We start from the raw sequence: 18,466 nt of genomic DNA on the forward strand, positions 1-18,466 counted from the left end.
CATCAAACGAGCATACAAAACAGTTAAGCCTTGGTAGAAGGCTACTTTAACAGAAAATATAGGTTTTTCTGAGAGATTCAAACTTTTACAAACACTTACATACATTTACAACTCATACTTGCGACAGCATCAAACGTTTTCATAATAAACATCGACACCAAAACACTTATGAACTCACCAGCTTAATGCTGATAAACTCTTTCAAAATAACTTGTATTCTCAGGTCATCAGTAGACAGGTACCGATGCCAGCTTTTGAGAAGATGAAGCGCATTCAAGACTCATCATATTATTTTGATTTACATTATATTTTTGGTGTCTAAAACCGTACAGAACACGCTTGTATTATGCAATGGATGATGTTGTTTGCTTATTTACAGTTACTGTGTTGTGATACTTTACATGACGTCCTCCGCCCCAGAACGTTTCCGCCATTCTTGGTTTTGGGGTGTGACAGATTGGTATCAGAGCATTGTTTATAGTGAAGCAAGTATATCAACCCATAAAAGATACACTAAACTATAAACCCATTTGGGATTAAAACACTCTGACCAAGAGTCTATACTTTAAATACTAAAATAGTTAATTAAGTATACTAGTCTGCATGCATACTAAAACCAGTGTCACAACGACAAGAACAAAAGTATTACGATTGTTAAATATCACAGGTAAGCTAGGGGATGTATGGTCAGTCCTGGGAATGGCATAGCCTGATCAACTATGCTGGTCCGAGGAGTGATTAGCATATGCCCTAGAATGGTTATGATAGGTTAACAAGTATAAAAAGTTACCAACAATACCACAGGAAGATCAGTACAATTTAAACTTTAAATACTATAGGTGCATTTTGTACTACTAGTTACACGTATACTATATTCTTATACCTCTCTTCTCACGTAGATCTAAATGGTTGGATTCCATCACGGCGACCCGTACTTTCCAAATGAAGGAAATGCCGGGTGGATCGATGAACAACCCAAAGAGGAGCATCTAATCCCTTTGGATGATCACCTAGCAGAAGGCTTTTCTAATGGATCCGACTCAGAGCCTAAAGTCAACAACCTACCGCTCGTAGGTCAAGCCCCGAACAACAACCCTCGGCCAGTTTTTCCAGGTCCTGCTCCCTTGTGGGCAAACAACTTAAATCGTTGGAGTGCTGATCAAGGTCAACCCTTACCATATAAAAAGGGGACGCGAAGCTCGAACTTGCGACCTCAGGTTCAGCAAGCCGAAGTCCTTTCATGGGACCGGCAGAGTCATTTCCCTCTCACAATGGTTCGAGAAGACTGAATCGGTCTTCGAAATTTGTTCATGCCCTGCTGCGAGCAAAGTGAAATATGCCGCATGCACCTTTGAAGGAAAGGCCCTGATGTGGTGGAACGGCCACGTTAAATCTCTAACTCTCGTCGTAGCCAACGATATAGGCTGGGAAACGATGAAAGACCTCATGATTGAGGAATACTGCCCGAGGGGCGAGATCTAGAAACTAGAGCAGGAGCTTTGGAGCCTGACCATGAAGGGCACCAATATTGTTGCTTATACCGCCAGATTCAGCGAACTGGTGGCCCTCTGCCCTAATATGGTTCCCACTGAAGGGAAAAAGATCGAAAGGTACATATGGGGGCTAGTGCCTCCATATCAGGGGAACGTCCTATCATCAAACCCCGCTACCTTCGACAGTGCCAAACGACTGGCACAACGACTCATTGACCATGGGGACAAAACCCCTACAACAACAACAACGCTAGCCATCTCAGAACCCTCCAAACCCGCTGACACAAAGCGGAAACTCTGGGAGGAAAGGAAGAATACGAAACGAGCTTCCAAAAAGCAGCAAATTGTGGCGGTACATGCTGCAATAACCCCTGTTGCTGCTGCTACTACTGCTCCAATAGGACAATATGCTGGAGGTTTGCCCAAGTGCAACAAATGCAACTACCACCACAATGGCCCCTGCCATGAAATGCAGTGCTCTAACTGCCACAGGAGAGGACACACAATCCGTTTCTGTAAATCTTCGGTGAGACCGATCGCCCAAGTCCCCGGCTCTGGCGGGAGCCCGACCTGCTATGGATGTGGCGAAGCAGGCCACTATAAGAGGGACTGCCCCAAGGCAAAAAATGTTGGAGGAGCAGGGAGGGTACTAGCTATAGGCCACAGGGAAGTAGTTGCTGACCCGACAGTGGTGACTCGTATGTTCCTCCTCGATGACTCCTATGCATGCATTCTATTCGATAGTGGAGCGGAGCGAAGCTTCGTAAACCATAAATTTGCTCGCATGCTTAATCAACCGCCGCACGCACTCAAAGAACTATTCACAGTAGAAATGGCTAATGGAAAAACTGAAAGTACGAGTAGCATATATTTAGGTTGTAACCTAACTCTAGATAACCATTCATTCCTAATCGACCTCATGCCAGTCTCAATAAAAAGTTTCGACGTTATCATTGGCATGGATTGGTTAAGCCTTCATCGCGCCGACATCATGTGCTACGAGAAGGCAGTCCGTCTAAACCTTCCATCTAACGAAACTCTTTTAGTCTACGACGACAAACCCGGTGCAAGTCTTCGCATCATATCAAGTATTCAAGCACAGAAGTATCTGCGTAAGGAATACCATGCATTCCTTGCTCACGTCGTCGACACGAGCCTCGAAACAAAGGAACTAAAGAACATCCCTGTAGTGAGCGACTTCCCCGACATTTTCCCAGAAGAACTACCCGGGTTACCTCCGCAACGATAGGTCGAGTTCAGAATCGACTTAGTCCCAGGAGCTACCCCAGTAGCCAAGTCGCCCTACCGCTTAGCACCGGCTGAGATGCAGGAACTCTCTGGTCAACTTAACGAACTGCTCAGCAAGGGCTTCATGAGACCAAGCTTTTCACCTTGGGGAGCACCGGTCTTGTGCGTTAAGAAGAAAGACGGATCATTCTGTATGTGTATTGACTACAGAGAACTCAACAAACTGACGGTCAAGAATCGTTACCCTCTGCCTCGCATAGATGATCTATTTGACCAACTACAAGGGGCGAACTATTTTTCTAAGATTGATCTGAGATCCGGATATCACCAGTTACGAGTGCTAGAGGAGGATGTGCCAAAGACAGCCTTCCGAACTCATTAAGGACATTACGAGTTCGTGGTGATGCCATTCGGATTGACCAATGCGCCCGCAGTATTCATGGATCTGATGAATAGAGTATGCCGACCTTACTTGGATCAGTTCGACATCGTTTTCATTGACGACATCCTGATCTACTCCCGAAGTAAGAAAGAGCATGGCGATCACCTGCGACAAGTTCTAGAGACATTACGAAAGGAGAAGCTTTATGCGAAGTTCTCAAAATGTGAATTTTGGATCCGGAGAGTCGAATTCTTAGGACACGTGGTAAGCGAAGAGGGAATCCACGTGGACCCATCCAAAATTAAAGCCATTGAGAACTGGTCGGCACCTAAGACGCCTACAGAAATTCGTCAATTTCTAGGTCTCGCTGGCTACTACCGCATCTTCATTCAGAACTTCTCTCGAATAGCAAAACCTCTTACAACCCTAACCCAGAAAGGCGTGGCCTTTGACTGGGAAGAGAAACAAGAAAGAGCGTTCCAAACACTCAAACGAGCCTTGTGCACCGCACCAATACTATCCCTTCCCGAAGGAATAGAAGACTTCGTAGTCTATTGCGATGCATCGAATCAAGGGCTCGGATGTGTCCTGATGCAGCGAGGTAAGGTCATCGCCTACACCTCGAGACAGTTGAAGACACACGAGGTTAACTACATGACCCACGATCTTGAACTAGGAGCAGTGGTGTTAGCTCTGAAGATCTGGAGACATTATTTGTATGGAACGAAGAGCACTATCTTTACCGACCACAAGAGTTTACAACACATTTTCGATCAAAAGGAGCTCAACATGAGACAATGATGGTGGGTCGAGCTACTCAGTGATTACGAATGCTATATTCGTTATCATCCGGGTAAAGCCAACGTAGTAGCAGACGCCCTAAGTCGGAAGGAATATTTTGGTCGCAAAATCAAGTCATTGTCAATAACCATCCATTCACGCTTGTCTAAGCAAATTCAGGAGGCTCAACTCGAAGCCATGAATCCTGAAAATGTGACGAATGAATCACTTAGAGGAATGGAAAAGAATTTAGAAGCCAAGGGTGACGGAGCCTTATATTTCATGAACCGGATCTGGACACCGAAACACAGTGGTTTCCGAGACTTGGTCATGACCGAGGTGCACAACACTCGGTATTCCATCCACCCAGGTTCAGATAAGATGTATCTGGATCTTAAAAAGCTATACTGGTGGCCTAATATGAAAGTAGAGATTGCTACCTTCGTGAGTAAATGCCTTACTTGCGCAAAGGTTAAGGTCGAGTAGCAGAAGCCCTCTGGTTTATTACAACAACCAGAGATCCCGGAATGAAAGTGGGAGCGGATCACTATGGATTTCATAACCAAGTTGCCCAAAACAACGGGTGGACTTGACACCATATGGGTCATCGTTGATAGATTGACCAAGTCTGCACACTTCCTGCCTATCAAAGAAACCGACAAGACGGAGAAACTTACGAGATCATACATTAGGGAAATCGTACGGCTACATGGTGTACCTATGTCCATTATCTCCGATAGAGATAGTAGGTTCACCTCAAGATTTTGGCAATCACTACAACATTCCCTAGGAACAAGGTTGGACATGAGCACAACCTACCATCCTCAGACCGACGGACAGAGTGAGAGGACCATCCAAACACTGGAAGATATGTTGCGAGCCTGTGTGATTGACTTTGGGAAGGCATGGGATACTCATTTACCCCTTGTTGAGTTTTCCTATAATAATAGTTATCACACGAGCATCAAGGCTGCTCCATTTGAAGCTCTCTATGGCCGAAAGTGCAGATCCCCTCTGTGCTGGGCTGAGGTGGGTGATACCCAATTAGCTAGGGGGCAAGCTTCCGACAGTACTCTTACCGGTCCGGTAATCATTCGGGAAACGACAGAGAAGATCGTTCAGATCCGTGAACGATTGAAAGCCTCTAGAGACCGACAGAAGAGCTACGCTGATAAACGAAGAAAACCTTTGGAATTTCAGGTGGGAGACCGAGTCCTTCTCAAAGTCTCACCCTGGAAGGGCTTGATACGCTTCGGTAAGCGTGGGAAGCTTAATCCTAGGTACATAGGGCCTTTCGAGATTCTCGCAAGAGTCGGCCCCGTAGCTTACAAACTCGATCTACCTGACACACTTCGTAACGTACATTCTACATTCCACATATCTAACTTGAAAAAGTGTCAATCCGATGAGACTCTCGTAATCCCACCCGATGAGATCGAGATCAACGAGAGCCTCAACTTCGTGGAGGAACTAGTAGAAATCAAGGACCGAGAGGTCAAGCAAACCAAGCAAAGTCGCAACCCTATCGTGAAGGTCCGCTGGAATGCAAAGCGAGGACCTGAATTCACCTGGGAACGCGAAGATCAGATGCAACGCAAGTACCTACATCTGTTTCCCTAATCCACAAGTGTTTCCTTACTTTGAATTTCGGGACGAAATTCCCTCTAACGGGGGGATGATGTGACAACCCGATATTTCAACTCTTTGTAATGGCCTAATAGGTCAAGTATTGTAAACATTTTTGAGTTAATAAAATTAATGTTGATAATAAAATGACCAAAAAGTTTCTATTTAAATTCTTCTATGTTTAAATTTCATTAAACCATGATCGTACGTAAAAAAAAGAACGCCCAAATCCGACTTAGTATATTGAAGTTATGATTTTTCCAAGTTCGGCTTAGCAACATACAACTAAAAACTCGAATCGGAGATCGAACAACTTTTGGCCGGAATGACCTAAACGAGAATCGAAGGTCTCGACAATGGTATTTCAACGGAAAAAAGTCTGGCAAAAACCGACGTCAGATAAAGAAGTTATGAATTTTTAAAGAAATTCCTTAATCACGTCATTTAAATAAATAAATAATAAAAATAATTTCGGAATTTGCCAACGGAATCTAATTGAAAGTTGTAGATCGTAGTCTCACCTTCGCGGGGATATAAAGAACGTCGAAAACGGAGTTCGTATGAAGGAGATATGAATTTTTGAAGTTTGATAATTAATTTATATATAATTTTTATTAAAAAGTTGGTATTATCCGAAGGAGTCAGCCTAGGGTCGAAGTACGCGCCACGTACCCTCGTACGCCCCGCGTACTCAAGGCCAAGCCCTCGGATCGTCCACGTCGCCCTATGCGAAGCTACCGACCCGTCCCATCCGACCCGCCCCATCTGACCCGTCCCGTCCGAAGTACGTAAGCGATGACGTACGGGTACGCGCTGCGTACACCCGTACGCCCCGCGTACGGAGGCGGTTCAGCACCCCTATAAAAGGGATGCGAGCCTTTCCGAAAATTTTGCTCATTCTCTCTCTTTCTCTCACGATCTTGCCTCGATTTCCGTGCCCGATCAAACCCAAAGCTCTGGTCTTTTTGCTCAAGTCCCGAGGGTCGATTTTACTCCCGAGATTCCCTAGAATCCCGAGAAAAATCCGTTTCCCAAGACGAAACTCTGCCCGGTTTTCCATCTCGCTATCTTCAAACTTCCAAGTGAGTTCATACCCCTTTAATCAACCTTTGAAATGCTTTTAAATGTTTTAAATAATTTATGGGGGGGGGGGGGGGATACAAGTTAAACACTTACAGTTATTACATCAATCACATGTGATTAATAACTTGAAAACCAATGATTTTATCACTGTTCAAACTGTTTATCAAACTGTTTCACTTCAAAATGTTTTACAAACTCTTCTACTTATCAAATGCTTTGATTAAACTTAGTTTTACTTCTTATAAATTGCATGCCCATATATGTATAAATATTTAAGAAATTTTTAAAGGGCTTAGGAAGGCTATCCACCCTATTTCCTTTTCGCGCATTGAGATGTGGTCTGGTGGGATTTCGGGTAACCATCCGAAGGTCGTTTCAATATTAATTATATATCAACTATACATATATAGACATAAAAGTACTTCCATACTCAAGAGTCAATACTTATTACTAAGAGAACATATACAACGCTACTAGAACAAGTAACATTATATTACATATACACGAATACGTTAACAATTATGATCCATTGTATGGGAGCATGTCTTAATTGTCATGACCCGAGTTGTAGCTAGAGTCTCTTGGAGGGAGAGCATGAGTTTGCGTATAGATCTATAGTGGATTGACTATCATACACCTCGCTGCTAGCTACAGCGGGACCGACAGGTCTGCGCGTGCCAAACGTCATACCTTATTTTTCGACTATACGTTGTCGTCGTTACCAGTCGATAGTATGGTGCAAATTTATCACATGATACCTTAATATAAATCCGGTTTAAGGTAGTTAGTACAACAGTAGTTCCTATAAAACAAAACTATAGTATTACAATGATTTACCCATTACATTTTGGTGATAACCTCACTTACACTTTAATGTACAAACTATATTTTGTTAAAAGATAGTTAAACTTGGGAAATTACACACTTTTACATCAAACGAGCATACAAAACAGTTAATCCTTGGTAGAAGGCTACTTTAACTGAAAATATAGGTTTTTCTGAGAGATTCAAACTTTTACAAACACTTACATACATTTACAACTCATACTTGCGACAGGATCAAACGTTTTGATAATAAACATCGACACCAAAACACTTATGAACTCACCGGCTTAATTCTGATAAACTCTTTCAAAATAACTTGTATTCTCAGGTCATTAGTAGATAGGTACCGATGCCAGCTTTTGAGAAGATGAAGCGCATTCAAGACTCATCATATTATTTTGATTTACATTATATTTTTGGTGTCTAAAACTGTACAGAACACGCTTGTATTAAAATTTTATATTTAATGCAATGGATGATGTTGTTTGCTTATTTACATTTACTGTGTTGTGATACTTTACATGACATCCTCTGCCCCAGAACGTTTCCACCATTCTTGGTTTTGGGGTGTGACAGTCGAGTCGGTCTACGGACTCGACAAGTCATGTCTAATGCAGTTTAGATTTTATTTTCTAATTTTTCTGTTCGTTTCTGGTTGTTTGTGTTACTTATTTATGTAGAAACATGTTTTCACAGGGTCAAGCTCAAGAGGAACCCAAGGGGATTTTGTCACACCCCAAAACTAGGAACGGCGGAAACGTTCTGGGGCGGAGGACGTCATACACAATATCACAACAATGAATAGTAGTAAACAAGCAACAACATCATCCATTGCATTAATAATAAAATTTTAATACAAGTGTTATGACATGTTTAATAGACACTAAATTATGAATCAAAATGAAAGAGGAGTCTTGAACGAGCTCCATCTTCTCTAAACCTTGCATCGGTACCTATCTACTGTTGACGTGAGGATACAAGTTATTTTTAAAAAAGAGTATCATCTTTAAAGCTGGTGAGATCATAAGTATTTTAGTGTATGTATTTCTAATAAGGTATTTGTAAGAATGTATTTGTAAGACTGTATTTGTAAGTATGAGTATGTAAAAGTTTTGAATAACCTAGAAAACCCTATGCTTCCTACTAAAAGTAGCCTTCTACCAAGGCATCTAGTATCTGAGTGTGTCTCTTGTAAGAGTGTGTATTTTCCCAAATCTAACTATCATTAACCAAAAATATAGTATTTACATCACCGTGCATCGTGTGAATGTTCACAAAGTGAATGTAATGGGGAAATAATAATGTATTGTAGTATTATAATAAGTGACTACTACTGTACTAACTACCTTACACCAAATGAAATTTAATGTAACATCTGATCGGCCTGTATCCTGCCACCGAATCAATAGTAAAACGACGATGTAAGACGCCGTAAGAAATGACACTTGGCACCCATAGACTTGCAAGTCCCACTGTAGCGAGTAGAAAGGTGTAGGATAGTCAATCCAGTATAGATCTATACGCAAACTCATTGGCTCCCCAATTAAGGAGATTTTGGATACAAAAACGGTCATGGCAGGTAGTGCCATGACCCGTTTAATGGCTCACATAACTGAATGTGATGGACATGTAATTTATGCTAGTTGTATTGTATGTTCTCCCGCTGTCTAGCCTGTATGTTCTCTCTGTATAGTATTGTAATGTATTGTGTCTACTAGCTATATTGTATGTTCTCTCTATCTAGCAAGTATTGTAATGTTGTATGTGTACTAGTTGTATTGTGTGTTCTCTCTATCTAGCAAGTATTGACTCATGCATGAACTGACTCTTGTATGATTCATTACTCTAGTATTAGTATAAGTAAAACCCTAAACTACGCCTATTGTAGCTTACTAGTAAGATAACTTGTACGTATGAACGTGGAAGTATACCATTGCTACCCAAGGGTATTGAATTGAATGGAAGAACCTTTATGACTATATATGTACACATGATATATAACTAACAGTTAAATGACCTTCAGACGGATACCCGATACCCTACCAGACCACATCCTAATGGGGAAAAGGAAATAAGGCGGGTTAGCCTTCCTAAGTCCTTCAAACATTACTTATATAACTATACGTATCTAGTCATGCAATTGACAATATAAAAGTATAAAATAAGTTTTGTAAAACCCTTGAAAGGTTTTATAACTAGGAAAAGATGACTTGATGTCAGTTTGTAAAACAGTTTGAAAACAGTTTATTTGATAAGAACAGTTTAAAGTATAATGAAACCTTTGTTTTGCAAACACAATCGTAACAGAAATTTGAAAAGAAACATTAAGTATGTAAGCCAGTTTGATATGGAATTGTAAACTAGTAAAAATGTTTTGGAAAGCCATTTGAAGTAATCTGTTTGGTAAAAGAGCTAAAAGTGTTGTAAATTTATTTGCATGCTAGTTATCAATCACATGTGATTGATATAATAACTAACACAATTCAACTAGTATCCCCCCTATAAAATCATTGAAAAACAATTAAAAGATAGATTACGGGGTATGAACTCACCTGTAGCGAGTGGTTGGGATTGAACGGGCTGTATAGGATGCTAGGTGGCAAGTGAAGACTTGCATACACTCTATGATCCTAGTTAACATATAAGATCACATATATGTAACCAATTAGCCTTTAAACAGTTAACTAAGAAGCTTAAGACATCCTAAAACATGTTAAACACTTTATATAAGTGTTATATGTGCTAAGGATTTCATCTAAGTGTTGTAGGACAAGGTTATTGAGTTTTAAGGTTCAAGGGAAACCTCTTTGTGAGTTTACTCCCTAAAGACCATAACCCGTGGAGTTTACGGTCGTAAACCCTTGAGTTTACGGTCTTAAGCTCATAATCTTTTGACCATTTGATGGTTTGAAGTCTTCTAGGCCATTCCAAGCATTCCTACTTCATGTTTAAGGCTTAGGAAATGTTTTGTGGCATCAATACACTCCTTGATGGAGTTTACGGCCAATGGACCGTTTCTCCATGAGTTTGCTGCCATAAAGTCCTATGGACTAAGGTATTTTGATGTTTTCAAGTCCCAAACACTTCATGGTAAAAGTCTAGGCTTCATTCAAGGCATAAGGAAGGAACATGGGCCATTTTTACACACCTTTGGGGTGTTTACGGTTTTGGGAGATCCCCAAATCGTAAACACATATAAATGAGTCATTTTGGTGGTTTTTATGTGCTAAACACATCAAGGAAGGGGTCTAAACTAGTTACCAAGGCTTAGGATAAGCTTGGGCACACATTGGCACTCTAAATAGGGTTTACGGTCCAAGGTATTCTTGGACCGTAAACACCTTTGATCTTGGTCTTCTAGGATGATTTCTTGAGGTACAGAAGTGTAAAAAAGCTTGTAAGACTCTAGGATAGAGGCACTTACAAGTTAGAAGCTCAAAAAGGTCCAAAAGGCCAAGAACACAAATGTGTGTTCTTGGTGTAAATTGAAGATTGACCCTTTTGGAATGATTTCACAGTTAGAAGTGTGTTAAAACACTAGATTAAAGCATATAATAACTTAAGAAGGCTAGAAACACTTACTAGATCGAAGATCCTGAAAAACTTTTGGATAATACTTGAGAGAGAAATGGGTTTAGATCTTGAGATTTGGAAATAAAAGTGTAAATAATGACTAACTCTCATATATATATTCCTAAATTTAGGGTTTTTGGCAAAAAAATATTTTATTCAGGCAGTAAACCCTAGTTTCTTAGAGTTTCGGAATAACAGTTCTGCAAAATAACCCTAGGGCATCTGTAACACCCCCCTCTGGCACGTATCACAATATTGTCCGCTTTGGGCCACTCGACATGAGGACTTCCCAGGGGGTCACCCATCCTAGTACTACTCTCGCCCAAGCACGCTTAACTGCGGAGTTCTGATGGGATCCGGTGCATTGGGGTGTTATAAATGGTATCAGAGCACTGGTTTAAGCGAACTAAATACCACGAATTGGTATTTAGACTTAAACTGTTGGAAGTTCAATATATGAACAGATTTATTGTCCGTATATGGATACAAACCATAGGAAAGACTTAAGTGGGGTGTTGGGTAATGATAAATCCTTATATTCTTACGTGTTATGTTACTCTAAATTTTTCAGAGCAATGGCTGAGCAGGAGGGTAGTCATACACCAGATGTGGGTGGAGATCTTCATCTTAATGAGGGAGATACTCCAATATCCCCTCGTGAGGAGCGGCTTTTGGATAAACTTACTGGTGTTATTCGACAAACTCTCGAACAACACAAAAGGGATAGTGATAAGGGTAAAGATAAAGCCACCGGAGAGTCTTCAAGAGAGAAAGCGAAACGTCCCTCATTCAAAACTTTCAAGAGTAGTGGTGCTACAGAGTTTTCAGGTGTCCTTGATCCCATTGTTGTTCTTACCTGGATCCAGAACACAGAAAAAGTATTTCGTATCTCCCATGTGGTTAATGAAGACAAGGTTAACTATGCTTCTGCAATGCTCATTGGAGAAGCCTTAGTCTGGTGGGAAGCGACATTTGAAGCTCTTAACGAGTATGACCAGGAGAATTTATCTTGGGAGATGTTTAAAATCCGCTTTCTAGGAAAATATTGTCCTCTAGATATGAGGAGAAGACTGGAGAAGGAGTTCCTCGAACTTAAGCAAGGAGGAATGACTGTGACCGAATATGAAACTCAATTCAATCAAAAGGCACGGTTTGCTGCGAAGTATATCCCGACTGAAGACGATAAAAGTCAGTTATTCATGGAAGGGTTACGGTATGAAATCCGTGATTTCGTGATCAATCGGGATATTCTATCATTCGATAAAGCTGTTGAGTATGCCCGAAAGCGCGAGCATGACTTAGAGATACGTGGTGCCACTCTTTCTATCCCGAAGCATCCACGTGTTGATCGAACTGTTTCTGTTTCAACTAATCCATTGGGTCGATCTGCTCAATCTGATCTTAGCACAAAAGTACAATCTCAGAGCGCCTTTCGTGGTCGCGGTCGACCACAATCTTTTTCTCTTCAGTCGAGAGCTCCACCACCATGCCAGAAATGTGGAAAGAGCCACCAAGGTCAATGCAGGGTAGGAAAAGGACCAGTGATTTGCTATGGATGCGGAGAAACAGGTCATATGAAGCCCGTTTGCCCGATGAGGAATGTTACATGTTATGCTTGCGGTGTTACTGGCCACAGAAAGCGTTTCTGCCCTACTCTTACCAGCCAAATGGTGAGAAGTCAAGCTTCCGTTCAACAACCAGTGGGTACTTCAACCCAAAAGGAGGATGTGCCAAAGGCTAAAGGCCGTGCATTCCAGATTACCCCAGAGGAGGCACGCGAGGACCCGAATGTTGTGACTGGTACATTTCTCGTCAATTCTAGACCTGCTCACATCTTATTTGATTCTGGTGCCTCAGATTCTTTTGTGTCTCGTGAATTTGCGTGTTCTTTTCAAATTGCATGTTATGCACTCGCCCAACCATTTCATGTAGATACCGCGGGAAGTGTATCATTACTTGTTGATAAAGTCTATAGAGATTGTGTCATAGAAATTGAAGGTTATAATTTTCTTGCCAATTTGATTCCTATCTCCCTACCCAACTTTGATATCATTCTCGGCATGGACTGGTTGTCAAAGAACCGTGCAGAACTCTTGTGCTATGAAAAGATAGTACGCATTCCTATTGAAGGGGAGAATCCTATTTATGTCTATGGTGAACAAAGAATCTTCAAAATAATCTCTTTCCTTAAAGCTCGTAAATTCATATCAAAGGGGTGTTCTATCTATCTGGCCTACTCAGTTGATGTCTCAAAAGAGGAGAAGAAAACGGTAAATGATGTTCATGTTGTTAACGAATATCCTGATGTTTTCCCTGATGACTTTCCTGGCCTTCCTCTGGATAGGCAAGTAGAATTCCGAATTGACCTTGTGCCTGGTGCTGCTCCGATTGCAAAGACTCCTTATCGTCTCGCGCCAACAGAGATGAAAGAAATGATGATCCAACTGCAGGAATTACTTGACAAAGGCTTTATCCGACCGAGTACTTCTCCCTGGGGTGCTCCTGTATTGTTTGTCAAGAAGAAGGACGGATCGATGCGGATGTGCATTGATTATCGTGAGCTGAATAAGGTGACTATCAAAAACAAGTACCCACTACCTCGCATTGATGATTTATTTGATCAACTTCAGGGTGTTAGCTTTTTCTCGAAGATTGATTTGAGATCTGGATATCATCAGTTGAAAGTTCACGAGCAGGATGTGCCGAAGACTGCTTTTCGTACTCGATATGGGCATTATGAATTCCTTGTTATGCCGTTTGGTTTAACAAATGCTCCTGCTGTATTCATGGATATGATGAATCGGGTATGTCGCCCAATGCTCGATAAATCAGTCATCGTATTCATTGACGATATTCTAATCTATTCCAAGTCTGAATCTGATCATGCCATTCATATTCGTGCGGTGTTAGAACTTCTTCGAAAGGAGAAACTATATGCTAAATTCTCGAAATGTGAATTCTGGCTTCGCCAAGTTCAATTTCTTGGCCATGTTATTTCTAGTGATGGTGTATCTGTAGATCCTATCAAAATCGAAGCCATTCAAAATTGGGAAGTGCCCCGTAACGCTTCCGAAATTCGTAGTTTCTTGGGTCTCGCGGGATATTACCGGAGATTCATTAAAGACTTTTCTCGTATAGCCATACCGCTCACGAGTCTTACAAGGAAGGAAGTAAAGTTTGAATGGGGTGAAGCCCAAGAAAAAGCTTTCTCAACTCTAAAAGATCTTTTGACTCATGCTCTAATCTTATCACTCCCAGAAGGTGATGATGATTTCTCCGTATACAGCGATGCTTCAAGATTGGGACTCGGTTGTGTGTTGATGCAACATGGCAAAGTGATAGCCTATGCCTCAAGACAACTGAAAGATTATGAAAAGAATTATCCCACTCATGATCTCGAACTCGCTGCAGTGGTATTTGCCCTAAAACTTTGGAGGCATTATCTTTTTGGTACAAAATGCCAATTATTTACTGACCACAAAAGTCTCAAGTACATATTCAGTCAGCAAACTTTGAATATGAGACAACAACGAGCCATGGAGCTGATCAAAGATTATGACTGTGAAATCCTATATCATCCTGGAAAAGCCAATGTAGTTGCCGATGCACTTAGCAGAAAAATTTATCGTAATAGTATGTGTTATGCTATTACTCATACCACAGTAAAATTCACTATTCTAGATGAACTAAAGAAATGGCAAGAAGAGGCCCTAAAGCCAGAAAATGTGAAGAAAGAAGGGATGATACATTATAATGATGCTTTACTTGATGATCCGCGAGGATTAAAAGTATTCAAGAATCGGCTATGGATTTCAAAGATTGGTGGATTAAGACAGAAGATTTTAGATGAAGCCCATAAATCTAAACTTTCAATACATCCTGGTACAAGTAAAATGTACTATGATGTAAGAGCTGATTATTGGTGGCCTGGATTAAAGAGAGACATTGGAAGATATGTACAGGAATGCTTAGTATGCTTACAAGTCAAAGCAGAGCACCAAAAGCCTTATGGAACCCCAGAAAGTCTTAGTGTTCCTGTATGGAAATGGGAAGAACTGTCCATGGATTTTATTACCAAATTGCCAAAGACTGCTAGACAACATGATAGCATTTGGGTAATTGTCGATCGCCTGACTAAAAGCGCTCATTTTCTTGCCATGCGTGAAACGGATCCAATGGAGAAATACGCACAAGTATACTTGGATGAAATTGTTGCAAGACACGGTGTGCCATTAAAGATCATTTCCGATCGTGATACTCGCTTCACTTCTCACTTTTGGGCAAGTATGCAACGTGAAATGGGATCTCGAGTTGCTCTCAGCACAGCTTATCATCCCCAGACAGATGGTCAGACAGAGAGAACAATCCAAACCGTAGAAGATATGCTTCGTGCATGTGTCTTGGAGTTCGGTGGTAACTGGGATAAATACTTACCTCTTGTTGAATTTTCGTATAATAACAGTTACCACGCTTCAATCAAAATGCCACCATATGAAGCATTATATGGTCGCAAATGTCGTACACCATTGTGTTGGCGAGACATAGGACAAAAGATCCTTGGAGGCCCTGAAATGATTCAAGACACCACCGACAAGATTCAAATTGTACGAGAAAGAATGAAAGCGGCCCAGGATCGACAGAAGTCCTATACAGAAAAGAGGAGACGACCCATAGAATTCCAGGTGGGTGATTTCGTAATGCTAAAAGTATCCCCGTGGAAAGGCATTATGCGATTTGGGAAGAAAGGAAAACTAAGTCCTAGATTTGTTGGTCCTTTCAAAATCATCCAGAGAGTTGGTAAACAAGCATACCGCTTGGAATTGCCGGAAGATTTGGCAGGTATTCATGATGTGTTTCATGTGAGCTATCTACGCAAATGCTTGAGCATCTATGATGAGACAGTTCCATTATCAGAGGTGAAATTGGATAATAAGTTAAGATATATAGAAGAACCTGAAGAGATTATAAATGAGAGAACGGTTGATCTGCGTAATAAAGAAGTGGAGTTAGTGCTTGTCAAGTGGAAACATCATCGAGGCCCAAATTATACTTGGGAAAATAAGAATGACATAAGAGAAAAATATCCACGTTTGTTTAAATCGTCGTGATTTCGGGGACGAAATCCTCAAAAGGAGGAGGTATTTGTAACATACACTTTAGTAACCTTGTTTAATTATCATGTTTCATATGATTGTTAGTTTAAAAATGAATATTATTATATATTATGTTGTTTTAAACGTTTAAAGTAGGTAGTTATAGTAAAATAGAATTGTAAGCGTTTAAAATATATATATATATATATATATATATATATATATATATATATATATATATATATATATATATATATATATATATATATATTATTTTCGGTATGGTTTTAAGCGTTGATTTCTAATGAAATAGGTTTATAATATTTGAAGTTAAACTAAGTTTAGAATCATTTGGAATGTATTAGAGGTGATAGGGAAGTCTTATGTGATTCCGATCAAAAAGTCAACTATCGGAATTAACGAAAGTATAACGTCTAAGTTAAAAATAATTAAATCTGATTTTATTGGAAGATCTTTTCTGGGATATTTTTATTGGAAGTTGTAAATTATCTCGTTAGAAACGTACAGGCGAAAACCTCATCGAAAACGGAGTTTCGAGCGAAAAGTTATGCAATTTTTAGTGTTTAGGGGTAAAACGGGTACCCAAACCGGGTCAAACCCGACCCAACTCGGGTTTTTACCCATTGAAACACGATTTTGAGTCATTTTCCTGCCATTTTCAGTTCGTCACCATCCCTGTGGGAGATTTTCACATACATGATCAATCTTGATCAAGTTTTGAAGATTAAATCAAGATTTTGAGTGTTCTTGAAGTATCAAGTCTAGTAATCAAGGTATGAACTCTTAATTTTTGGATTAACCCTTGTAATTAGTGAGTTATTAAGAGATTAGGGTTTGATCAAAGTGGGTTTACCACTGATTTAATGAAATTAGGCATGAGTTTATGTTATTAACCTAGAATCTTAAATGGAAATCAAGTAACTACATGTAAACTTGAGAATTAATCATATGGTTTAAGAGTAATTAGTGAAAATTAATAATGAAACCCATGGTTTATACTTGAATTAGAATGGATTACTAAAATATTCAGTGTTATCATTGTAAAAGAAGAACTTGGTGATATTGATCATGAGGTTTGATCATGTAAAGGGTAAAATGAAATTATAAAGGGTATAATTGTCCTGTTTTTGTAAAAATCACCAAAAATTATAGAAAAATCGTATGGAGATGTGCTATATATCCCTGGAAAGCTGAGAATGTCTACTTTGATTTTTGTTTTAAAACCAAAATCTAATTCCGGACTTAAAAGGGGTGAAAACAGCTATATGTTCAGTGCAGTAAGGCTGAATTTTGACAGCTTTGGAACATTTTGACAGCTTTAGGATGCTGTTTTGTAAAATTCATAGTAAATTATAGAAAAATCATAAAAATGTGAGGTCAGTGGCATTAGAAAGATATAAGAGTCTATTTTATTAATATGTATAATTTATTAGTTATTTTGACATTTAATAAGGGTAAAACAGATCTGCAAGTGACAGCTATACAAAGAACAAAAACTAAAATTTCTAAATTGAAAACAACATAACTTGAGAGTAGTTGAGTAATTGCTTATGAAATTTGAAATATGAACTCCAGGGGTATAATTGAAGGTTTTAGAGGCCTGAGGATGGTGTAATTTCATCAGAAAAAGAGGAATTTTATCGCAACATTCGGTTACAGCACAGTGAGTTCAATATAGGGACAATTGTATGTTATGTGTTATATGTGCAATGTGCTTTCTTGTGTTATTGATCTAAGTGGTTATTACTTGATATTGATTTTGATGCCTTTGGCCATGTAGAGCATGACTCGTATCACTTTGGTATTGGCTTTGTGCCTTTGACCATGTAGAGCATGACTTGTATCACTTTGGTATTGGCTTCGGGCTAGGTAGGGCTGAAAGCCTGTATATTCTAGCAACATGATTAAAAGGGATTGTGTTTTATGTGCCTCTTGGGCTGGAATTTATGATGCTTATGATCCTAAATTATTGTGTCTTAATTATTGTAATCCTTTGAATCTAACCGTTTATTGATTTGGAAAGTCCTTCATTTGATACACATATAAGCCTTTGTTGTCCTTTGTTTCTTTTTGTTCCTGTCATATTGTTATGTATATGGCATAGCGTTATATTGTATCTATTTTTGAACTCACTAAGTGACGCCCACTTATCCCTTTTAGTGTTTAACTATTTCAGGTGATAAGCATCCAGAGTAAACACGCTTTGTTGGAGGACTTAGAGTAGTTGACACTACTACGTTTTTACTTGGTATACATATATGTATATGGATTATAAATTCCTGGGTAGTTATGTATTTATACAACTAGTTATGAAACTTTGTAAAAACCCTTTTAGTTGGTTT

At 39.8% G+C, this 18,466-nt stretch overlaps 1 protein-coding gene and 1 pseudogene across 1 annotated transcript; one reads left to right on the forward strand and one right to left on the reverse strand.

Moving 5' to 3' along the window:
- Positions 1 to 11,278: 11,278 nt before the first annotated feature.
- Positions 11,279 to 11,392, reverse strand: LOC145018929 (5S ribosomal RNA; annotated as a pseudogene).
- A 193-nt stretch (positions 11,393 to 11,585) lies between these two features.
- Positions 11,586 to 18,407, forward strand: LOC145016981 (uncharacterized). The gene is made up of 2 exons (XM_078975114.1): positions 11,586 to 12,810; positions 18,301 to 18,407. Exons 1-2 carry the CDS (start codon positions 11,586 to 11,588, stop codon positions 18,318 to 18,320), a joined length of 1,245 nt encoding a protein of 414 aa, XP_078831240.1. The 3' UTR covers positions 18,321 to 18,407.
- The last annotated feature ends 59 nt before the right edge of the window (positions 18,408 to 18,466 follow it).

Source organism: Lactuca saligna, chromosome 9 (genome assembly GCF_052625555.1).
Source record: "Lactuca saligna cultivar CGN05327 chromosome 9, ASM5262555v1, whole genome shotgun sequence".
In the NCBI taxonomy this organism is placed as follows: Eukaryota; Viridiplantae; Streptophyta; class Magnoliopsida; order Asterales; family Asteraceae; genus Lactuca; species Lactuca saligna.